This window comes from Myotis nattereri (genome assembly GCF_964212035.1).
Source record: "Myotis nattereri genome assembly, chromosome: 2".
Lineage (NCBI taxonomy): Eukaryota > Metazoa > Chordata > Mammalia > Chiroptera > Vespertilionidae > Myotis > Myotis nattereri.
In genome coordinates, this window is record NC_138076.1 from 88,808,625 (window position 1) to 88,834,823 (window position 26,199).

At 35.4% G+C, this 26,199-nt stretch overlaps 1 protein-coding gene across 1 annotated transcript in view; it reads right to left on the bottom strand.

Annotated features, from left to right (window-relative positions):
* Positions 1 to 255: 255 nt before the first annotated feature.
* KPNA3 (karyopherin subunit alpha 3) overlaps positions 256 to 26,199 on the bottom strand; it is a 110,888-nt gene continuing 84,944 nt past the window's right edge. Inside the window, exons 7-17 of the mRNA XM_081082791.1 lie at positions 21,728 to 21,813; positions 19,437 to 19,523; positions 18,633 to 18,802; positions 17,398 to 17,442; positions 11,251 to 11,382; positions 9,827 to 9,955; positions 7,350 to 7,454; positions 7,181 to 7,252; positions 6,559 to 6,721; positions 3,854 to 3,948; positions 256 to 2,767 (exon numbers count right to left, since the gene is read on the bottom strand). Coding sequence (XP_080938917.1) covers positions 2,669 to 2,767; positions 3,854 to 3,948; positions 6,559 to 6,721; positions 7,181 to 7,252; positions 7,350 to 7,454; positions 9,827 to 9,955; positions 11,251 to 11,382; positions 17,398 to 17,442; positions 18,633 to 18,802; positions 19,437 to 19,523; positions 21,728 to 21,813 — 1,183 coding nt within the window. The 3' untranslated portion in view covers positions 256 to 2,668. The remainder of the gene's footprint in view (positions 2,768 to 3,853; positions 3,949 to 6,558; positions 6,722 to 7,180; positions 7,253 to 7,349; positions 7,455 to 9,826; positions 9,956 to 11,250; positions 11,383 to 17,397; positions 17,443 to 18,632; positions 18,803 to 19,436; positions 19,524 to 21,727; positions 21,814 to 26,199) is intronic.

Consider the following 26,199-nt stretch of genomic DNA (forward strand, 5'->3'; position numbering starts at 1 on the left):
CTTTGTTATGGCACCTTAGGAAATTAATAAAGATTTTGGTACTTATTTGTCACAAAATACTCTTAAATCTAGGATTGTTACTGGTCTTGTTTGTCACAGTTGAAAGGAGATAAAATACAATGAAAGAGTAAGTCATAATTCACCTCCACTGTGGTTGATGTTTGAAAAATAGTTCCAAATTTAATTTAACCATGCAGGAAACAGAACTAGAAAATGAAGATACTTTTAGAATAAGTTCTTCAATGTTTTATCGTATTTGATAGCAGCTTTTTTTTATTGGTTACAAAACCTAAGCCCATATACAAAATTAGGAACACATTTAGATGCCTCTTTTGAAAGAACAGTTTAGTCTTTTAACTGAGTTTAAAAAAAATAAAAACAATGCAATTTTTCAACACTGTTTTGAAAACTTAAAAGTGCAACAATATACTTAGCTTTCTTTATCAACGAAATGGCGCAATTCCAATTCAAAACTGATAAGGTCACAACAAACTGAATCAAGCAAATGCACACATACGTTGCACTACTTGATGCTAATGTTCACTTGTTAGTTTGCACTTAAAACACAAGAGGAAACAGGAATCGGCACAATGGAGGCCCAATTTAATCTCAATGTGTGCAAAATTTAAAAGGTAACTGTCAGTAAGTATGGAAAGTCCAGGAGAAACTAAACTGGAAAGGGGTACAATTCACAATATCAAGAAGATTTGGACTTTAAGGGTTTCACCGAAATTTGTGACCTTAACTAGCTTTGACTCTGTTATTTCCTACTTGTAGGGAACACCACACATTTTCAAAAATTTAGACTACAGTGTCTGAACAGGATGCAGTTACCATATGAAGCTTTAACTCAAAATTTGGATAAAGAAAAAAGGCACAATGAACTTCAACTCAATTTTATGTGCACAAGAGTTGAAAAGTCTGAGCCACCTTAAAGAGAAATTGATTTTAAAATTTATAAAACCTATAAATAATCAGAGGCGAAACCACTATATTAAAACAGATTCTCTAGCAAGTAAAAATCTTGCAGTTTAAACATACACTTGTATCCACTTTAGATACAAGACAAAATTCACTCTTTAAAGTGGCTCCACCTTGGCAGATACATATATTTGTAACGAATGCACGCCTGCTATGTGTTGCTTACCAGTGAAAACACCCCAGCTGGTTCACAAAGTCCTGATGGCATCTATTTCATCTTCCTCACAGTAAATATACACTCCCCCCCATTGGATAACTAAATTAGTTTAGGTTTTCTATCTCTTCACATCAATGCATTGAAAATCAATACCCAGTAAACAATAGCAATAAAACCATTTAGGTGACAGCACAAATTATTCAGTTTTAAAAATTTCAAATTCATATTTTTTCATTAATAATGGGGTCAAACAATTTACCAAAAGCAGTGACTGGTATAGTAATACCATATTTTCCATAAGTACTTAAAGATCACTGCAAATCAGGTTTATGTTAAATAACTGCAGATTATTCTTCTACACAGATCGTGTCTGAATCTTTTAATATGTGAATATGCTTAGAGTAAGATCTGAATTAACTTTCCCAATACTCAAAGAATGAAGTTTGATGACACTCCTTAATAGTTGCTGGTCTGTTGCCAACCACATTATCAAAAGCACGGGTTACTGAGTAAAAAATGTTTTAAGACTAAATTACAGTAAACATGAAAGCTCCACAGTTTAAACCCAAAACAAACCAACCATATTCAATCATCAACTGAAAATGAAAATATTAACTCCTGAAAGCTAAAAGCAAGATTTTCTTTTTTTAACACCACCAATGTGTACTTTAGACCTTTGTTTTTTTCTTTATAGTCAGGGACTCTTGCTTTCAACTTAAACAGAAGTTCAAGTCCATAACAGGTTGCAGCTCAGGTAAAATACCATGCACAGCATTTGATTACTTCAAAACAGCAGGAACACACAGGCTGAAGTAAGTGGTCAAATAGGGCTTGCTGTTCTCAAAAATTAGGTATAATGGCGAAAGCCATCCATAGCTAAAGTTCTTCCTCCAACCCTGGCTTCTGAGGCAGATAACAAACACATCAATTACTGGTAGATGAAGTACAGTTTTTCAAAACTTATCTGTTTAATCAATAATTTCTTTTTTTTAAGTTACTTTTTGTGTGTCAGTTCCACCAATGAAAATCATTTGGCTTGTACTTTAAAATCTATTTTTCCACATAAAGAATATGAAAATATGTTTGTGGAGGACAATGATGGAGGCTCAGATCAGGCTGCACCTCTTTAAAGTCTTCCAACGTGTATATACATCATACCAAAGTGTCTTGATCCACAGCGCACCATTTTCCAAAGGAATATCAAGTGGACAGCTGACGTGCCACCACTATGGAATATTCTAAACTGGAGATTGCAGTTGTCAGCGTGTGGCACCAGGGAACAGGGAATAATAGGGTAGTTGAAATTGTTAAGGAGAATTCTAAAACAGTTTAGGAAATCATGCATATGCATTTACAGTCCATGTGATAGTGACTTTTGGCAACTGCAAAGTGACTGAGACATGGCTTGCTTTAGAAGCATCAAAACGAAGAGGCATTTGTGTTTTGGAGCCTTTTGTTGTTCTTCTCATTTGGTAGCCATCTGGTGGTGCTTCATACTGAATGTGGGAAAGATGCTGCACTCAATTGAACTCAAAAATTAAATTCTTTTGTTTGAAGGTTGGCTGTCGGGTCAAAATTGTAAGTACCTCCTTGTGTTGCTTCAGGAATGAGGCTAGGATCTTCATCAATCTATAAAAAGCGAGAAAAAATCCCGATTATATTAAGATACTATACATTATGGTATAAGCAGAACTGATTTACTTCTTAAGAGAAAATTCTGTACAGATGTTTTAACCACCTAAAAATATTTATCAATAATATTATTAAGAACTTTAACAATATAAAACTGAACACATATTTAAAAATTGCCTTGCTCTTAAGTTCCCGTAGCTTTAGATTTATTGTACCTATCTAAACATACCTAATTTCTATAATTACTCTCTCTTCCCATTTAACAGATTACAAATGCAACAAGAACTGTTTTTACAAATTTACTATAATGAAGTTTCAGACACAGTATTTAGGAAAACAGATTGGTGGAAAATAATCATTAATTTTTTTAATTTAGAGTTTTATAAATAATTGGAAAAATACAACCTCAGGAGTATCTGATAGAAATATAGTATAACTTAATTCATAATAATAAAAGAAAAACTCTTAGTAAATTTATATATGTATTAGAGGCCCAGTGCACAGATTCATGCACACTGAGAGGAAATTAATTATAAGAAATATGTTAATATTGCTATTTGCCCTTTTTCTATAACAGAAGTGTCAGAGATGAAAGAAAATTAGTAAAATGTATACGAAAGTAATATATAAATTGATTAATAAACAATAACATGATATAACAACAAAGGCATGATATAAAAAAAATGATGATAAATTGATTAAACTACTTCTAATATCTCCGTTTACCACATTAAGAGTAAAAACACTTTCAGAGTGCTTGACTAATTTCCCTTGTGATGAAGTATTTATAACTTTAACTTTGTCACACACTTTTCAAACTTGAGAAAAAGCAACATATAACTGACCATATCTGAAAATGGGTTCAGGTAGGAATAGTCCTACTCTGTCTAGATTGGCGCCAGCGAGAGCTTTACTAGTATATGTATCGTACTTGCGCGAGTCAACGTTTATTTTTAAATTGCCAGTGAGCATCATATGTACTGGTTGGTTGGTCGGATGGACATACAGTCAGTCATTTAGCCTTTTATATATAGATAGGTTTTAACGTGCATGCAGACATACCATACTTTAATATATACTTACATCATCGCCAGAGAAATACTGATCTATGATTTCAAATGCTAATTTATATATGTCTTCATTTTCATGTTGCTGTAAAGCTTCAATTTTCTCCAAACCTACCCCCCCCAATTAAGCAGATAATAATTAAGCAGATGCAATAAAATTAACTGTGCTCATTTTAATCATGAAAATTCCTAAAGAATTCAGACCACTCTCCCACAGCCCCCCAAAGATAACAGTTTTTCTAAAAAACAGATAAAAACTTGAAGTGCTCTGGTTGGAGGACCAGTATCCCACTAATTTCTTCCTCTTTAGAAGCCCTTGAGGTACCCTGGTCCTTAAGGCAGGCAGTTATAAAAACATCTGAACACTCCATCTGATAGATGAGGCAGCTGTGGCACACAGATGTAAAAGCATTTACTTCAGGTTGTGTGGCATGTTAGTGCCAGAACCAGAACCAAGATCTTCCCGGATTGCTTTAATATAATCATACAGTCCCTTATAATAATTTTTATCTTTTTCTTTGTTTTCCAAATGTTACTACTTTTATATAACTACAAAAAATAAGTTTTCAGAAACTTAGGGATTAACCGAGAAAAATAAGAAATAAATCTTTAAATTTTGAAGTATTTTCTTTTAAAAAATGAATAGGGGCTTATATCCTATGGTCACAATGAACTTTGGAAATAATTTTTCAGAATAGTAACTGTACAAGGCCTTCATTTATATTCCCAATATATTTACTCCACATATCAGGTGCACAAATCTATAATGATTTTTTTTTTTAAGAGAGCAGGAGGAGGGGAGAGAGAGAAAGAGAAACATACATCGATTTGTTCTACTTATTTATGCATTCATTAGTTGATTCTTAAATGTGCCCCGATGAGGGATCGAATCTGCACCTTGACTTGCTAATTATGCTTTTATAACTACTAGAGACCTGGTGCACGAATTCATGCACAGGTAGGGTCCCTCAGCCTGGCTGGTGTTCGGGGCCTATTGTGGCCGATCAGGGCAGGCCAGCCAGGGGAGGGACCGCGGGAGGTTGGCCAGCTGCAGGTTGGCTGTGGGAGTGCACTGACCACCAGGGGGCAGCTCTTGCATTGAGCATCTGCCCCCTGGTGGTCAGTGCACATCACAGCTACCAGCCGGTTGTCCGGTCATAACAGGTGCTTAGGCTTTTATATATATAGATTATACTTCTATGACCACTGACAAGACTCCTTAATTTCTAGAATAATTTCTTCTTGTTATTAATAACTAGAGGCCCGGTGCACAAAATTTGTGCACTCGGGGGGGGGGGGGGAAATTCCTCAGCCCGGCCTGTGCCCTCTCGCAGTCTGGGAACCCTTGAGGTTGACCAGTTGCTGGCTTAGGCCTGCTCCCCGGGGGATTGGGCCTAAGCTGGGAATCAGGCATCCCTCTGGCAGCCCGGCAGCCCTCGGGGGATGCCCACTTGCCAGCAGGGAGCAGACCTAAGCTGCAGTTGGACATCCTTAGCGCTGCTGAGGAGGCGGGAGAGGGTCCCACCACTACCGCTGTACTGGCAGCCATCAGCCTGGCTTGTGGCTGAGCAGAGCTCCCTGCTGTGAGAGCACACTGACCACCAGAGGGCAGCTCCTGCATTGAGCATCTGCCCCCTGGTGGTCAGTGTGTGTCATAGTGACCAGTCATTCCCAGTCTTTCTGCTGTTAGGGTCAGTTTGCATATTACCCTTTTACTATATAGGATAGAGGCCTGGTGCACGGGTGGGGGCTGGCTGGTTTGTCCTAAATGGTGACCCGGATCAGGGTGGAGGTCCCGCTTGGGTGCCTGGCCAGCCTGGATGAGGGGATGATGGCTGTTTGCAGCTGGTCACAGCCCCTTCAGGGTGGGGGTCCCCACTGGGGTGCCTGGCCAGTCTGGGTGAGGGGCTGAGGGCTGTTTTCAGACTGGCGGGTGACTGAAGCTCCCAACCTCTTCTTTTTTTCTTTTTCTTTTTTTTATTTTTTATTCTGGGATTTATTTACCTTCTATGGCTGTCACTGGAACTGAGAGCCGGCTTTAGCTCTGAGGCTCGGCTCCAGCTCTGAGACCTCAGCTGCTGAAAGCAGGTATCTGGGTTTGCTTGGCTTCTATAATTGAAACACTGTTGCAACTCCAGCTCTGAAGCCCGGCTGGCTGAAAGCAGGTTTCTGGGGATGGTTTAGCTTCTATAATTGCAACATTGTTTCTTAGACTGCAGCTCAGAGGCCGGCAGTGGCAGGCGGGTAACCTTGGCTTCCTCCATCACTGGAGCAAGCAAGCCTCCTGTTCACTTCAGCTGCCTGGCTGCTGGCCACCATCTTGGTTGGCAGTTAATTTGCATATCTCGCTGATTAGCCAATGGGAAGGGTAGCGAAGTTACGGTTAATTACAATTACCATGTTTCTCTATTATTAGATAGGGTATTTCCAGTCTAATGTGTCAACACTGTGACTTTAAGAGGAGTATTTGTGTTTCCTCAAAAACAAGGTGAATCTCTAGGAAGGTTATGGAGTGACCATCACAACCAGTTTTTCCAGAGTATAAACTGTTTCCTGGAAAATCCTCTTGGAATGCTAATGTTGTGAATAAAGAACAGCAACATATTCCAATATGTAACAGCAATGTATCCTAAGTTTTCTTTCTAATTAGTTGTCTTTTAAGGAACTAATGTCTCAGAGTTCCATGGCTCAACTATTTTTCTTTAGTAAATCCACTCTTACCTCCACATTCTTCTATTATTTCAGCTATTGTGCTTGCTTCATCACCAGCCATTATCAGAATGTTTTTCAGACCATCTAGAACCACCTGAACAACTTGAGAATCTTTTACTGACAGTAAATTACAGAACGGTGGTATTACATTCTGCTGTACAAGGTACTCAACCTAGACATAAAAAAAGAAAAATATTTTTATTTACATAATTATCTTTTCCTCAAAAGAACACAGTACAGGGTTTATAAAAAATCAACAATTCTTTTTTATTTATTTTTTTGTTCTTTTAATTTTTTTTTTAATCCTCAACCAAGGATATTTTTCCATTGATTTTTAGAGAGAGAGAGAGTGGAAGAGAGAGGGAAAGACAGAGAAATATCAATGTGAGAGAAACACATCGATTGGTTGCCTCCTGCACAAGCCCTGACTAGAGCCCTGACAGGCCAGGGAGGAGCCTGCAACCAAGGTACATGCCCTTGACCGGAATCAAACCCAGGACCCTTCAGTCCACAGGCCGATGCTCTATCCACTGAGCCAAACTGGTTAGGGCCAATCAATAATTCTTAATCATGATACAGCAGTATACTTTCCAGTATTAACAATCATAACAGTTAGTTTCTCAAAACTCACTTGATCTTTTCTGCCACTTATTGTTAAGTTGCTAATTGCCCAAGCAGCTTCTTTTTGTGTTCCAAAGTCCCCCTGAAGATTAAAAAAGAAATGATAAAATGAATTTTTTATTAAAAACGTCTTGGTTATAAGATATTAACATACATGATGAACTCATAGTATGACTGACCTTAGCAAGCTGATGAATAATCATAGGGATTAATCCAGCATCTATTACAGCTTGAACTTGTTGTTGGTTGCCTGCTGTTATGTTGGAAAGGAACCACACTGCTTCCTATAGTTGAATAAAATACAGGGCATCTTTATTTGAAAAATTGTATCTTTAATGTGTTTATATTGTTATTTTAATGTAGTTTACATACATAAGAAAATCACCTGTGTTGCATAAAGGGGAAAGCATCTAAAAGTGATTAGGTTATACAGAATCTCCCAATTTAAATAAGGCATAAGGAAATTTCTATTAATAATATTTGGGCCCCATTACCTAGCATTTATCCATTCAATAAAACATATGCTACCTACCATAAGCTAGGAACTATTTTGGACAATGGTGACATGGCAGAGAATAAAACAATAAAAAAAACTTTACTCATGCAGCTTATTACATTTTTGGTGCATGAGCTCCCTCTAAAAGACAGATGATAAATAAATAACTGAATTTCCTAATATTTTGTTAAAACGAATTCTAAGAAAGGTGAGTTGCTTTATTATAAAACTATTTACTTACACAGTAGAAATCAACATCTAACTAGGCTAGGATGGGTCTTTATAACTAATCTTATTGCAACCTTAAGGATTTACAAGTCATGAACCAACAGTTTTATTGTAATTTTAGTGTCAAATGTGTACCTTCTCCCTCCTCTGCAATTAAGACTTAATTATAAATTTGTTTTGCCATCCAATCAGTGTTTAGAGTATATGAGCATTCATTACAGTATTGTTGAAAAGTCTTTTTTTAAAAAAAATATATTTTATTGATTTTTTACAGAGAGGAAGGGAGAGGGATAGAGAGTTAGAAACATCGATGAGAGAGAAACATCAATCAGCTGCCTCCTGCACACCCCGCAATGGGGATGTGCCCGCAACCAAGGTACATGCCCTTGACCGGAATCGAACCTGGGACCCTTCATTCCGCAGGCTGACGCTCTATCTACTGAGCCAAACCAGTTAGGGATGAAGTCTTGTATGTTGGAAAATTTTCTAATCAAGATGTTGAGGGAATAAAACCAAGTTGGTAAATTCTACCTCTAAGGTCCCACAATGGTCCCAAGATGCAAATAACACAAACGCTCTAGCTGAAAAATTCTGAAGCAACTACTTGCTGAAGCTGAGTGAGTATCTATGTGAGCCCTTTTTCTTTCCCCCATGATACCTTCCTTCACTTAGAGCGTATTGAATCCTAGGCTGAAACTTCTCTCCACCCATTGCTGTCTGGCTTCCTCACTTCTCAGCTCTGTTTTCAATTATGGAGTACATTTAGCTATAAAAATCACACATATTATTGAAAATTTTGTAACAAAAATATTGGCCCAGAGTCTAAGAAACTCTGGCTTCTTTCCCTTCATCTATAAAATGAGATTTCTGATAACATACTTTTCTATAAGAATCCAACTGTTATAGTCAAGCAACTACATACATATAGCTATGATAGAAGAAATGATTAATTATACTGGCTTGGGGGATGCTGACATTTCAGGCAGCTAAAACTGCATTAAACTAAATACAAATCAAAATCATGAGACACCAGCTCATACCACTAGGTTGGCAATAACAACAACATCAACAACAGCAACAATAACCTTATCATTGCTTGTGGAAATGTAAAATGGTACAGCCACTATGGAAACCAGTTTGGCAGTTTCTCAAAAAGCTAAACATAGAATTATCACATGACTTGGCAAATCTAGTTATATACCCAAAGGAACTGAAAGCAGGGACTAAAACAGATACTAATATGCCCATATTCATAGCAACGTCATTCACAATAGCCAAAAGGTAAGAACAATACAAGTTTCTATCAATAGATGAATGGGTAGACAAAATATGGTATTTATGTCCAACGGAATATTTATTCAATGATAAAAAGAAATGAAGTTTTGATACATGCTTCAACATAAACGAACCTTGAAAACATAGCAATATGAAATAAGCCAGACACAAAAGACTTAAGTACATATTTAACAATTAATTAGTATTAAGCTTGTAACTCAAGCTTGAAATCTTGAAAAGAGCAATTTTTATGATCTTTTAATTTAGGCCCGCATCTTTAGGTCCAATCTAATTTCGTAGGGAGATTATGGTTTTTCTATTTGTTTTTAAGAGATACCAGCCATCTAGTGAGAGATTTTGTATATATTCTCATTGAGTAACTACTAATTTGCTAACTGTTGCTACTACTCAATTTATTTAAATAAAAACCCTAGTTAGTATAAAAGTATTTTTTATTCTGTAGTAATAAGGGTGAGACTTATAGCAAGCAATTAAAAACGGAAACAAAATAATTACAGAAATAATTTGAAATAATTCTCACCTTAACTGCAGTGATTTTGAAGAAAATCACAATCAAATGGCAACAACAGAAACAAAGGAACAGTTAAAAATGAGATACACAAAGAGAAAGAAATGCACTGAGGATATATGCCTTACTTTATTTATCTTCTCCTTTGGGTGTGACAAAAGATTTGGGAAGTGTGACAGGACATCACAGTTGAGAACAACCTGGGTCTGCTCGTCGGTGCCAGTCACTATGTTGCCAACTGCTCTGAGGGCTGCTGTCTGGGATGGGATAAAATATTTTCTATAAATTTATTTGTTTATGATGAAATGGATTCTATATTGTTCATAATCCTGAGAAATGTAAAAATTCAAGGGGTGAATGATTTCCACTTATTGCATCCTTACACAAAGTACTGCACAGAACTGAGAAACAATTTTAAACACTAGCCTGTGAAAAATGGAACTATATGGGAAAATTGTGCAGGAAAAGATTCAAAAATGAAAAGAAAATTAAAATAAAAAAATGTAAAGGCCCATTTTTAACAGCTGTTTTTATCTATTACTAAACTGGTACCACAGAAAGATTGTAATAAAAGCCTGGAATGGGCATACAATTCCATCTAAGCAGTTACTTTGGTGGAAGTGGGATGAACAGAACTATCAGCCATGTACACCTAATTACAGTGAGAAGAAACTGGAGAGAGAGAGAAAGAGAGAGAGGGAGAGAGGGAGAGAGGGAGAGAGGGAGAGAGGGAGAGAGAGAGAGAGAGAGAGAGAGAGAGAGAGAGGAAGGAATGCAGTTAGGATGCTATTGCAATTATCTGGAGGGAAGAAAAGAGGTCTTGAACTAAAGTGGCTCAGACATGAAGCTATATAATCAGAATTGACAGGATTTTGTAATGTAGGGGGAATGAAAGGAGTAATCAAGGTTCCCAGCTTGGACTATGCCGCCTGTCCACTGAAAGGGATATAGGAAGAAGAGCAGTTTTATGGGAGAAAACGATACCTATCATTTTTGTCTGGTTAAAATAACAGTGGAATGCTTTAAGGAGTTCTTAGAGCATATGTCTAAGGCAGCGGTTATCAACCTGTAGGTCGCAACCCCTTTGGGGGTCGAACGACCCTTTCACAGGGGTCGCCTAAGACCATCGGAAAACACATATATAATTACATATTGTTTTTGTGCTTAATCACTATGCTTTAATTATGTTCAATTTGTAACAATGAAAATACATCCTGCATATCAGATATTTACATTACAATTCATAACAGTAGCAAAATTACAGTTATGAAGTAGCAACGAAAATAATTTTATGGTTGGGGGTCACCACAACATGAGGAACTGTATTTAAAGGGCTGCAGCATTAGGAAGGTTGAGAACCACTGGTCTAAGGGCTTAAGGACAATTGGCTAAATGAGTCTAAAACTCAGCGAAGAATCTGGGTGAGATAAAGATTTGGAAGTCAACAAAATCAGGTTCAGCATAAAAAAGCAGAATTATGGAAGACCAGTGCATATAGACAGAACTGAAGCCTAGTTGTTAATACAAGAAAGAAAAATTTTAAAGTACTTACTTGAACTTTCACTTCCTGGTGACTCAGAAGGGGCACAAGAAATGGAACAACCCCTGAATCAATAACCATCTGTATCTGCTCATTACCTCCATCTGTCAGGTATGACAGAGCCCAAACAGTATCTACAAGAATCTATAGGAAGCAAAAAAAGAAAAGAGAGAGCAGTTTATGTATTTGTTTGAATGCTTAAAATACATAATAGACCTCAGGGGTGGTGACATAAAAAGTAATTAAATTTTATGTTTGAACCTGGTTACTTACCTGATAAATTTATTAAGTAGTAGGTACCTCTCTCTCAAAGCCTACCTCAGGATCACTTTTCACAAAAATGAGACAGAAGTCTGGGACAACTTTTACCCCAACTTCTGCAGTTATATATCAGATAGATGAATTTAAAAACAGGCAGAAAAGTAATTCTCCCTGCCCCCACAAATCGAGAATCTAATAATCACAAGGAAGCACTTTATATACAAAATGAAACCAATATACCATGCTGCCTTAAGTCCAGAAGAGACCAAAAAGATAATCTCTCTATATTAGTGGTTTTTAAACATATCTAGCAATATAAATGATTTTTCAGAATATTAAACAAATCAAAGAAATGACAATGAAAATTACATTTTTATTTCATTTTGAAAAAATTAATTTCTTGCAAAGCTCTTGAAAAACGTCCCCATTTAAAGAGGACAGAGTATAAAACAAGCCCTATATGCATCTAATTTTGCAAATAATAAAAAACAAAAATCAGGCTCAGATTTGTTGATTCATTCAAAGTCAAGCAGCCTATATGTAGCTCTCGTTGGTGTCTTCACAGAGGAATATTGCACAGATTTCATCTCATGTGAAATCTACACATGTTCCTATTAGGCTTATCTAAATTAAAGACATTCTTTTGTGCTAAAATAATAGTAGCCACCTGCATTCAAATCTCTCCACTTCTTCAAAAACATATATAGATAAATAAGAGCAAATAAAGCCACATTTTCACCATTACTAAGAGAACACTACGAATTTCAAATTACTTCTAAAATTCAAGCTCTTGTCTGGACCTCCTGCCCCAAGCTTGTGTGAAACTTCATAGAAGAGAGGGGGTGACATATGTTAAAGGTAACATATCCTAGTAAAACCATTCCACATTACTGGGACAGAGACTATGTGGCCCAAAAAGCCTACAATATTTTCTATGTCCTTTACAGAAAAATTTGCTAATACCTTTACTAGAGGATGAGCTTCCTTCAACTAAGATGACTAAGAAAATATTTCATTGGAGATAAAAGACTAATACAAACGTGGGAATAAGAGTGATACAATAATTTATAAATGCTTTTTGTTCTGGAAAAATGGAAATACTGCAACTTCAAAAATGGGAGGACAGACGCTCTGCCTGAGAGCTGACCCCATCTACCATCCCACCATAGATCTACAGATAAGTGTATGGGAAGGCCTGCCTACTACCCAGTCTGGCTGTAACAGCTAATAAGATTAAAATAGAAATCAGAGACTCATAACATAGCCAAAATGTGCAGGCTACAACTGAAAATAACTCCTTATATCAAGAACCAGGATCATCTTAACTCAAAAGGGAAAAAAACGAGTCAAAATAAGCTAATACTTGAGATGACATAGATATTAAAATTATCCACAAGAATTTTAAAGTAACTATCATAAAAATGCTTCTATAAGCAATTATGAACATGTGTGAAACAAATATAGGAAGTCTCAGCAAAGAAATAGAAGACGTTAAAAAGAACCAAAGGAGAATTTAAAACTGAAAAATTCAGTAACTAAATTTTAAAACTCACTAGAAGGACTCAAGGGTAGAATGGAAACAGGAAAAAAACAACAAATTTAAAGACAGATCAATACGAAACATGCAACCGGAATAAGAAAAATAAACAAAAAATAACTGCAAAAAAAATTGAACACTTTCAGGGACTTGTAGGACAATAATGAGAGATCAAACATGTGTGTCATCTCAGTCTCAAAAGGAGAGGTGGAGCTGAAAAAATATTTGAAGAAATAATAGCAGAAAATCTCCCCAATTTAGCAAAAGACATAAACCTACAGATTCAAAAATGGGAGGAGGAGACCAGAGAAAACAGAAAACATAAGCTCATCAATTGTTGTATAGGTAAGAGCTAAGAGTCAAAAAATAACATTTAATGAGAGAGAGAGAAACATTGATGGGTTGCCTCTTAAATGCGCCTCAACCGGGGATCAAACTTGCAACCTAGGTATGTGTCCTGACCAGGAATTGAACTTGCAACCTTTTGGTGTACGGATGATACTCCAACCAACTGAGCCACCCAATCAGGGGTCCACTTCCCTACTTTAAAAAATTCTTTTGCATGTTCCTCTTCTGTTGCTGTTGCTGCTCAAATGCAGATGATTCCTTAAAATTCAATTTTTTGCCCCTTTTCTGAATCATACTCCATGTCCATATTGTTATAAATCCCTTAAATACTGATAAATCTTAAATTTGTATCGCTTGTTCCTTCTTGGAAACATTGCTAATGGAGAAACAAGTAAATCAGAATCGATGTGTTTGTCCTATAATAAACTCATCATCTTCCTCTACCAATCTCATCTTTTTCTTTATTCCTTTTGATGGTTCATGGCATTAATATCTATTCAAATTGCCAAATTAGAGACAAAAGTAATTTTTACTTCTTCTGTTTGATCATTTCTATTTGAAGTTCCTCACTTTATCTCTTTTTCCTAAATGTAGCAAGTGCTATAATTTTCCAAGGAGTACAACAATGGGTAAATTTCATTGAATCTAGAATTGAGTTTAGAATTGATCTGGCTTCTAGTGTTCAAACTAAGATCTCTTTCTGATTTGTTGTATGTTTGTGTTTTTATAATCTTAGTTTACACACACCCATAATGTGTGTTTGTCCCATAATTGTGTGATTTATTATTGGGATGAAGAAAACACATCTTTGCTAACAGTTCTTGAGAGGCAGTGTAGTTTATAAATAAATACTAGACCACATTTCCCTAGTTTGTTTTAGGACATTAAGTTCTTAGGAAGGGATCATTTAAAGGTAACTGAAGTAACTTTTTATTTGTGACGTATTAGTCTCAAATGTCATAAAAATTAAGCTTAACACTTTTAGTTATATGCTATCCTATTTTCAAAATGGATAGAAAAGTGACTTGGCAAAAGACATATATAATAAATATAAAAGAAAGGAGGAAGTAAAATTATACAAAAATGTATATGTTGCTACTGAATGCCAAATTTAGTTCTATGCTTTCTGACAGCAAAGATTAAAAGGCAAAAAAGTAAAATATCTAATATTTTCATCAAGACTTTCCCCCAGGACATTATGAAATTGATTATACGTAAATAAAGCCTTCTACCATCTGTTGGTTGTGTTTATTTGAAAACCAGGGGTATTAAAGTGGCAAAGTACTGTAGTTATAGGGATATTTGTTAAGTTTAACATAAACACTCAGAGATTATTCCCCTAAAGCCAGAATTGTGCCATGAATTATAGGCTCAAAGATAAAGAAGACATAGAGACCCTGCCCTCTAAGACCTCAACATTAGTAGCAGATTAAAAAAAGTGAAAGTAATGAAGTTTTGTCAATGACTATCTATGCTGAACCTATTTCTAGTGTCTCTTTTTATCTTTACTACCACCTTTATGAGGTGTTTTCTTCTATTTTACAAATAAGGATATTGAAACTCAGTAACGTAAACTAATCTAAGTTCATATAATGATGAATAAGAGCCATGGCTGAGACTTGAAACCAGGTCCAAGGCCTATGCTCTTTCACACCATGACCACATAAACACACAATATGGTATAAAAACAAACAAGAAAATAAAGTAAACTGGAGGAATGACCGAAATGCTAGATTATGGAAGCACATATTCTCTCTGGCAACCAGAAAGCTTCAATGAGAAAGTAACACTTGAAATAGGCATTATAAGGAGAATGATGATGGTAGAAGTGGTAACAGAGGTGACAAACATGATTGTTAATAGTTTGTATTTATTGATGGTTTAAAATATGCCACACACTGTTGTTAGCACTTTTCATTTGTTATCCCATTTATTCCTTACAAAAATCCTCTGAGATTGGTACTGACATTATTTCCATCTTACAAATGTGAGAAAAAGCAGCAGCTAGTTAAGTAATTTGTCTTAAGTCATATAATTAGGATAAGAAAAATTTTGTCAAGTTAAAAAAGTAATTTTAGAAAGATGAGGAAAGATATTCAGGACTCGATAATACCTGGAGGATTTGAAGAATATAGGTAGTTAATAACCCAACACATTTGTTAGGGAGTTAAATTGCAGGGTTTTGAATCCTGTGTTAAGGAGTTTGGGCTTTGCCTTGTAGTGAGTACAGAGTCATTGATGATTTTTTTAAACATCGTAGTGATGTGCTCCCATTTGTTACAGACATAACTTACATAACTTGGTGAATTTGGAATAGGGAAAAATGAATGTAGGTAGACCTATTTTGTTATTATGGTAGGGTTAAGGAGATTGATGAAGGTATGCCTAGAAACAGTAATGGTTAAGAAAGACTGTCAGAAAGCACAGAACTAAATTTGACATTCAATAACAACTTATGCGTTTTTGTATAACTTTACTTCCTCCTTTCTTTTATATTATCATATATGTCTTTTGCTAAGTCATTTTTCTATCCATTTTGAAAATAGGATAGCATATAACTAAAAAGGTCAAGCTTAATTTTTATTACATTTCAGGCTAATATGTCACAAAATAAAAAGTTATTTCAGTTAAATGATTCCTTCCTAAGAACCTAAAACAAACTAGGGAAATGTGGTCCAGTGTTTATTTATGAATACACTGCCTCTCAAGAACTGTTAGCAAAGATGTGTTTTCTTCATCCCAATGATAAATCACACAATTCTGGGGCAAGCACACATACGTAGTGTATGTGTGTATAAACCAATTTAAGATGATAAATACACAAACACACAATAAATCAGAAAGAGATCTTAGTTGGAACAACAGAAGCCAGATCAATGCTTAGACTCAATTCTAGATTCCACAAAATTTACTCATTGTTGTACTCCATGGAAGAATAATACTTTGCCTTGCTACATTTAGGAAAATTTTCAGATTGCCTAATAAAAACATTTGTCAGAATATATATAGTAAACACAACTAAATCTCATGTAATAAACTATTCATCTAAAAATGCATTTGCATTTAAAACTAGACTTGCCCTGGCTGGTGTGGCTTAGTTGGTTGAGCGTTGTCCTGTGCAATGAAAGGTCACTGGTTCGATTCCGGTTAGGGTACATGCCTAGGTTTCAGGGTCGATCCCTGGTCAGGATGCATGTGGGAGGCAGTGATTGATGTTTCTCTCTCTCTTTCAAAATCAATAAAAACATATTAAATACATTTATAAAACTAAACTTGTAGTATTGAAGAACTTCAATACTACATACTTCAAAAGGTTGCAGCCCCAGAGGCAGTGTGGTTTCATGTAAAATATACAAGATCTGTTATCAGAAGATCTGTTTTGAATACCAACTTTGACCCTTACAAACTCTGAAACTCTGGATAAGACAGTTAACATTTCCCTGAAGCTCAGTTTCTTATTTTGTAAAATGGGGACATGATATCTAGCCTACCTATTGTAAGAATCAAATGAGGCCCTGGCCAGGTAGCTCAGTTGGTTAGAGTATCATCCAGATACTGTGGGGGGTTTGAACCCGGGTCAGGGCATATACAAGAAACAACCAATGAATGCATAAATAAGTGGAACAACACATTACTGTTTCTCTCTCACTCTCTCTCAAGTCAATAATAAAAGAGAATCAAATGAGATTTTTAAAATATGAATATGCTTTATAAACTTTTTACTGCTTTATAAGTATTAATACTTACTAAAAACACACCTAATAATGATACAGATCAATAAACTACATATGTGATATTTTCTATAAAGTTAGCATTTTGCTGCCTGGATGACTTAAGCTATAAACTTAATTTAACCTTAACTCTATTTCTAAAAACTACTTATATATTGTGGCAGTTTGACAATTTAATAAGATATATTCTGATATTTATTAAAAGCCCAACAAATAAATAAGTAAAACCCTTCTAGCTTCATTAAGAGCAAAACCCCAAGTCTAAGCTTCTACTTTACTTACATTTATGTCCGTATGGTATATAAGGACACATAATGCTGGCAAAATCTGAGGAAAGAAGATAAACAGTAAGTAACACTAGAGAGGATGAATATGTCTTTGTAAACATGAATGACTGATATAAACAAGCAGTAAATACTATTTGCAGGGTAAGAAAGACAACATTAAATTTGTTTGACTCTCTATTAGTAAAATAGAAATTTGATCAATTCAATCTGAAAAACCAAAATCATATTTCAGATGTCCAATTAAAGTATACAAATACATCTGGCAGAGATTAATGCACCTGAAAGGAAAAACGTTTGCTTCAATAACCTTCTTTATGACATAAAATGTCAAGTGGAAAGAATGGAGATGCAAGCATACAGTGTAGCTATTATTTTAAAAAGCTACTCTTAAAATTGCCATCATCTTTTCACTTACTTGCTTAAACTAAAAATAAGATTTTATTTAATAAGTTAGTTGAGTCAAATTAAAGTTTTTGAGCTAATATTTAGTCAAGAAAATTATAACCAGTACAAAGTATAAAGTTTGTTAGTTGAACTCAAGCCTTACAGATCTTCTTTTTTTGTTTTTAAACTGCGAGAGGAATCACATTACATACTTTTTCCATAACAGCAAAAGATGTCAATTATAAAGATTCATAGTCAACATTTCTCTACACAGTGAAGTGATTAAAGGTTAAGTATGATTTCTAAAATTTGAAATACTCAGATCCATTTATTAACTAGATGTAAATAGAAAAGTTTTTACTTTGTTTTAATTGTAGACTTAACACTAAGTATGTCACACATTTAAGAAAAAATTTTTTTTAAGAAATCAGAAAAATTTTAATTTGACTTATTGCAAATTCACTCAAGAACATTTGCATATAACAAGTACACTAGTTTCATCTGTAGTAATTCCTTATTTTTTTAGTGTTAAACCAGCAATGCAATATAATAATAAAACTTTAAGATTTTTTTCTCCTTTTTTCTTTTTCTTTTTGAATTGTTAATATTTTCTTTTAATGAAATAGTCATTAAAAATAAGAATTAGGGTGGCCTGACATTCTTTCAGGTGCCATAAAATACTTTCTCTCACAGGAGTTGAAAATTAAAATTAAATGACACGCTACTTTAAAAACCTCACACCTGCAATGAAATCAGTATATACATTATTGCATTCACTGTACATGAAAATCTAAAGCATAAACATAGGGAAAATATACCATCTGGTCTTTGCAACTCTTCATTTACCTCCTGAACTGTCTCCATAGGCGGTGGGGGGTCCTTATTCCTGCAGAGATTGACAATGACCCATGTGACGTTCCGAAGGAAGGTGATGGGAATGGAGGGATTGATGAAGGACAGAAGAGGTTTGACAACTCCCAGTGATATGACATAATCTCTACATTGAGGACCATCACCTACAGAAATGAAAATTGTATTTAAAAAAAAATTACATTCAGGATGAGAAAGTCTGAAATGTATGCAATGGCTCATGTTGGGACACTGATGTTCTATGTTTCCTCACCATTAGTCAAGGGCATCAAGGGTTGCTGTTTCTCCAGACTTTGATTTGGGGGAAACACAAATTTAACCTACCAATCTTAATAGGAAATTGCATATCTGTTTCAAAGAGGTATCATATATATATTTTTTAATCCTCACCTGAGGATATTTTTCCACTGATTTTTAGAGAGTGGAAGAGAGAGGGAAAAACAGAGAGAAATATTGATGTGAGAGAAATACATCAACTGGTTGCCTCCTGCACATGCCCCGACCAGGGCTCAGGCCAGGGAGGAGCCTGCAACCTTGGTATGTGCCCTTGACCAGAATCAAACCTGGGACCCTTGGGTCCACAGGCCAACGCTCTAGCCACTGAGCCAAACCGGCTAGGTCCGAAGAGGTATCATTTTAAGTTAGTATTTATAAGGCAAGAAGATAGTCAATCCAAGTTAAAAATTAGAGGAAACATAGTGTGTAATGGCTATGCCAATGTAGGAAAAAAGTTAATTAAGATTCTTAATTAAAGTCTTTTGAAACCTAAATGCAACTTACCTATAATGTTTCCCAACGCCCATACTGCTTGTTCACAAACATTCTGATGTGGTGAATGAAGAAGTCTCAGAAAAAGAGGTACGGCATCTATAATTTTTTAAAAAGCTGATATTTAGACTGCAAAATGTTGAAGAGTTTATAGATTTTTAAGCCTAAAGAAACTGATAAAATACACAGAACCTGGCATAATATAGTTGAATTTAAAAATTGGGGCAAATATTTTTACTCTAAAAATAATCAATTTTAGTATTTTCCTTAGTAATATTCAAATAGCACACCTAATTAACAGTACTGTATATAAAAGTTTCTCTTATATCATTAACTAAAAGCAAAAAGCAGCAATTTTTCCTATACTGTATTAAAAATTTTATCTATAATACATTAAAAAAGAGTTCCTACACCAAATGCATAACCTTAGTCAATGTAATCTCAATTGCTGATATGGGATTAATTACAGAACTGATTATTCCTATATCAGGCCTACTTTATATTTTAAAATAAGTTATCATTACAATTCTTACTATTTACATAACTTACATGTTAACCCAAATTCTAAAACACTGGTATTATATTTATCCACATAAAAAACTAAGCATTAAACCAGATCACTTTTTTGTAAATTTCTGTCAGTTGTGTACTACCTCTAAGATTTTTTGCTGTGTCTCTGCGTTTTTTATTTTTCACTTAACATTTAAATTAAAATTTATCACACCTTTAACAGCTTTATTGAGATCTAACTTACATACAATGTAATGTATGTAAGTGTACAATTCAATGGTTTTTAGTATTTATAAAGAGTTGTGCAGCTATCACCACAATCTAATTTTAACACATTTCCATCACCTCCGAAAGAAATCCCTCACCCATAGCAGTCTTGCAGCCTACTCCCCCAGCCCTAGGCAACCATTTCATTTGCTTTCTTTTTCCATAGATTTTCCTATTCTAAACATTTCACAGATAAAATTGTATAATATATGCTTTTTTGTGTGTGTTTGGCTTCTTTAACCTAGCATGAGGTTTTTAAGGTTCATCCATGTTATAGCATGTACCCATATTTCATTCCTTTTTACTGTTGAAGAGTATTCAATTGTGTACCACATTTTGTTTACCCATTACCTAATGTATTTCCATTTGGGGGCTATTATGAGTACTGCTGCAAACACTTGTGTACAAGTCTTTGTGTGAACATGTTTCATATCTCTTGGTTCCATCTAGTAGTGGAACTGCTGGGTCATATGGTAACTCTACAATTAAACTTTTTTTAAAAAAATCCTCACCCGAGGATATTTTTCCATTGATTTTTAGAGAGAGTGGAAGAGAGGGAAAGACAAAGAGAAACACATCGATTGGTTGCCTCCTTCACGAGGCCTGACCAGGGCCTGGGCTGGGGAGGAGCCTGCAACTGAGGTAACGTGCCCCTGACTGGTATCAAACCCAGGACCCTTCGGTCCGCAGGCCGACAATGCTCTATCCACTGAGCCAAACTAGCTAGGGCCAATTAATCTTTTGAGAGAAAGGTTACAACAAATAGAAGGTAACCAAAAGTTAAAAATGAAAACAAAACATTGTTATTAAGTTCCTACTAGTCTATATTGAAAGACATAGTTTAAAATCTGTTCCCTTTCTGTTACAGCTAAAAATCTAACTGGAAACTATCTCCTAGACATTATCAAAATATCTAAAAAGAAAACTTCCAAGATAATCCTATCTCCCAAGTAGCAGACATTATATTCGCACTACAGCAATATAACTTATTACCATATCATACTAGTAGACTACTTAACATCATCTTGAGTAAACCTAAAATCAGGCTAGTGTCCCACATTTTAACAGTACTTGGTGACGTATTTTTTTTTTCTCCCCAAAAAGCTTTCGTCAGTTTGGTCAACACATTAATAACAGCTTTCCTATCTTGAGGTAGGTATACTTTAAAAAATATATATGTTACAAGCTAAAAAGCATTAGCTACTTAAGCACCCTGGAGGTATCAGAAACACAAATTTTAAAACCTGTTATTAGAAGATGGTCTCAAAAAAAAAAAAAAAAAAAGAAGAAGATGGTCTTTACCCAAAAAGATAAAACTTTATTCACATTTTAGTAACCACAATTAAAATTATTTAATAATAGATTAATGATACCTATGGGAAAGAGGTCAATCATAAAAAATAGTTTATAAAATTCACCAGTTTAAAAATGTTACAAAATAAAATTACAATAAAACTCTACTTTCTTGTCTTTATTAAAAATAAATAAATAAAAAGTCCAATAAGTAAGGAAGCTAATTTACTTACTAGACTGTACAACAGCTTGAGTCTGTGCAGAAGTTCCTGATGCTATATTAGTTAATGCCCAAGCAGCTTCAAACTGTAATGAAGGACTGTAAAAAAACAACAATAAATATGTTTAGGCACACAACTCCAACTTAAATTTATGACCTGCAGATCTATATGGTTATCCTTTACCTTGTCCTTGAATTTCACCTTGCTATATATCCAACTGCCTCTTGGATACTTCCACCTGAATGTGTCATTGGCTCCCAAAGTGAGTCACTATAAACACACTTTTTTAATATCCATTGGTAGTTGCAACATTTAGCCAGTCATTATTTTTTTCCTTGACTCCTTCCTCACCCACAAACATCAAATCACTCAGTCCTTTCAATTTTATCTCCTAAATATTTTTCTCTTCTTTTTCACCTCCTAAATATTTCTTATATTTATAGCATTATTCCTAATATCACTGTGCTACTTGAGGCTCTCGTCATCTCACTTGAATCACTGCCAAAGCCTCTAGACTGGTCTAGACTCTTTGTGACTCCCTACATCTGCTTTACATACTGGAGATATTATAAGGCTACACAACTTTGTAAAAGGAAGAGATCATTGTAATTTGAGATAATAATGGAAGACCTCACAAAGAAAGTGAAAACAACTAGTCTTTCAAAGATGGATAAAGACAGATACTATGGAAATGCAATTAAAAGTATCATGGGTGGATGACCACGATGTATATAGATGACTAGGAAAAGATCAAGAAAGCTGAAGCCAAGAAAGTATGCAAAAATATAATAGGGCCATCAGTAGATGAATGGATTAGAAAACTGTGGTACATCTACACGATGGAATACTATGCTGCTCTAAAAAGGAAGGAACTCTTACCATTTGCAACGTCATGGATGGAACTGGAGAGCATTATGCTAAGTGAAATAAGCCAGTCAATGAAGGAAAAATACCACATGATCTCACTCATTCATGGATAATAGAGACCATTATAAACTTTTGAACAATAATAGATTCAGAGGCAGAGCTGCCTCAAACAGATTGTCAAACTGCAGTGGGAAGGCCGGGGAGGGTTGGGGGGCAGGAGGTAGGGGGGTAAGAGATCAACTAAAGGACTTGTATGCATGCGTATAAGCATAACCAATGGACATAAGACACTGGGGGATAGGGGAGGCTGGGGGACTGTCTAGGGCGGGGGGATAAAATGGACACATATGTAATACCCTTTGTAATACTTTAAGCAATAAAAAAATTTAAAAAAAAAAAATATAATAGGGGATGAAATTGAGAGGGTAGGTTATCTAAGAGAGAGAAAGAGAGAGAGAGAGAGAGAAAGAGAGAGAGAGAGAGAGAGAGAGAGAGAGAGAGAGAGAGAGAATGTGTGTGTGTGTTGTTGCTGGAGTGAAGGTGAGACGGAAGACTCAAATCCCAAGCTTCAGAATGTATTGGAATTTATTCTATAGACATACTAAATATAGAGTGCTGATAAAAGGGAAATTTTAAAAAATGCTGGAGGTCATGGTATGCAGAATGAATTTTAAAAGTTTAAAGACTGATGTAGGAGAAACCTGTTAAAAGGGACTCTATATTAAGTTAGTATAAATAGCTGAAAGAATATAAATTCCTTTAAGCATAATACCAAGTTGGGAGTAGGTGGTAGTGAGCAAAAATGAAGGAGAGCCAAAGGATAGGGATGCAGAAAAACATATTATAGATATTTAAGAAAGAGAGTGAAGCTGTTAGCATCAAAAGGTTGATGAGATCCAAGAAGGAAAAAGTTAAAGGAGAATAAATGTCAGAGATATAGCAAGCACTGAGGTTAAAGAGATGGAACAGATTTGCCCTAGCTGGATTGGCTTAGTGGATAGAGCGTTGGCCTGCAGACTGAAGGGTCCCTGGTTCCATTCTGGTAAAGGGCACATGCCTGGGTTGTGGGCTTGATCCCCAGTAGGGGGCATGCAGGAGGCAGCCAATTAAGGATTCTCATCATTGGTGTTTCTATCTCTCCCACCCCCTTCCTTTCTGAAATCAATAAAAAATAATTTTAAAAAAAGAGAGAGATAGAAGCAGATGAGAAAATGGAGTATCAGGTCAAGAACCACATAATGAATTTTAGCAAAAGGCAGGGAATAACAGGGTATCAGAGGCAGAGGGGAAGTAAAAGAACAATAAGATCAAAGAAGAGATAGTATATGCTGCCCCAGAATGGAAGGAGAAAAGGTTATAAAGCTAGATTCGGCGGTGGTTTGGCAAAATACTGAAAATGAGGGCCTTAAATGAGAAAAACAAAAAGACGTAAAAAAATCAAAATTATAAAGCCAGGCAAAGTCTCCTAAGACATCATTTGAAAAAAAGAGAGAGAACATATAGAAAAAATAAATGAGTGCAAGAAGTAATCAATGAATGAACATTTATTATAAGCTTGATATTGTTAGTGTTTTGTACATATCATTTCTTTCTTTTTTTTAAAATATATTTTATTGATTTTTTACAGAGAGGAAGGGAGAGAGATAGAGAGCCAGAAACATCGATGGGAGAGAAACATCGATCAGCCGCCTCCTGCACATCGCCCACTGGGGATGTGCCCGCAACCCAGGTACATGCCCTTGACCGGAATCGAACCCGGGACCCCTCAGTCCGCAGGCCGACGCTCTATCCACTGAGCCAAACCGGTTTTGGCAGTACATATCATTTCCATTCCTCACAACTACTTAATTTTTATTTTAAAAAATTCAACAAATTTTAATTTTTGAAATGTTCCCAAAAGAATTATTTCGAAAAGAATTATCAGAAGCATCCTCCAGTAACAAAACATAGTTGGATAATCCATTTACTCCCCTCAAGGAACTAGCTGTGTGTGCTGTGAGGTAGCTAAGATCTTCTGTGGAGATGGTACTCTCAATGTATAAGCATTCCTTCTTCACATGAAAAGTGTGAATAACAAGAAAGGACAGAGTTATCTTTTTTTCTTTTTTTAAGTAACTCACCTTTTATTATTTCACCAACCATTGGTGTTTTCATAGTATTTTAAATGCCTAATTTCAGTTTAACAACAACATTACCAATACTTTTTAGAAGATAATCCTATCTTCCAAGTAGCAGATATTAACGACTTCCAACCAATCTTTAGGAATAGTCTACAGTTCTGAACCATGCTTAAGAAAAATATTTCCAGCCCTAGCTGGCTTGGCTCAATGTATAGAGCATCAGGCAGCGAACTGAAGGGTCCCAGGTTCAATTCTGGCCAAGGGCACATGCCTGGGTTGTGGGCTCGATCCCTGGTAGGGGGCATGCAGGAGGCAGCCGATCAATGATTCTCATCACTGATGTTTCTATCTCTCTCTCTCTTTCTCCCTTTCTTTATGAAATTAATAAAGAAATATATTTACAAAAACACACATTTCCAGCAGCCTGTGCGAGATTTATTCCTATTCCACCATTAGTAATAATTGCACTTCTTGCTGCAGAAACTTCAAAATTTTCTGCTGCAAACTTTAAGACTGCTGTGTACTTTTAGGAACATTGAGTATTTTGTACAGCAGCCCTGGGTTCAACATCAGTATGATTTTAAAGGAAACCTTCAACAAGGTGGAACTGATCTGCAGAGAGAACCCAAGTCAATTCTGCCCAGTAGCCCCACTTCTCTGTGGTACTGGGGACTGTGCCTGTCATCTAATTTTTATAGATGAGAGTATAAAAATAGATGAGGGTATACAAGCCACTTGGGTTTTGGTCAATAGCAAACCCTGGATTTAAACCAGGGTACAAAGTCTATGGTCTTTTATATTACAAAACAATTTCCAAAGAGAAATCCATAAAGTCAGAAAGAAACCACTGAAAAATTTCTATTTTTGCTTTGGGAAGTAGTTACACAGGAGTGTATACAAATTTTTAGCATTCTTTTCTATATAAAAGTTATGTTTCACAGACACACCCACACAATGAGTCTAAACCAAAAACTGTAAAGGGAGAAATAAAAGAGAAGCTGATCAAAAGAGGACCCTCAAGGTAGAGGTAGACCAGAATGTTTTTTAAACAGCTGAAGCAAAACTTAATTTTTACTTAAATAAATCTTGCTAAAGAAAACATACATGATATTATTAAAATAAAGTGTTAAGGGCTTTTAGAAGTGTGGGTGTGGCACACAATAGAAAATCCTTAGTAGCAACATTTAAATACCATTATTTTTACTTAGTCAACTGAATATTTCTTAGACAACATTTAGCAAAATACTCGACATTTTAGTCTAAATGGTCTAAAATGCAAAATCAGCGTTTGTTCTAAAGTTTTTGGAGTGCAAACTTACATTCTTCCCAGTTAATTCAAATTGATGAGGTTTAAAATACAGCATACCAGGGTATCTCTAAACACTAACAAAAGTGGGGGCAGTACCCCCCAAATACCAAGCGATGTTTTTTCCTTTCTACTAGTATTCTATAAAAGTATGAACAGCCCTTTTATTTTCAATTACACAAATAAAACCA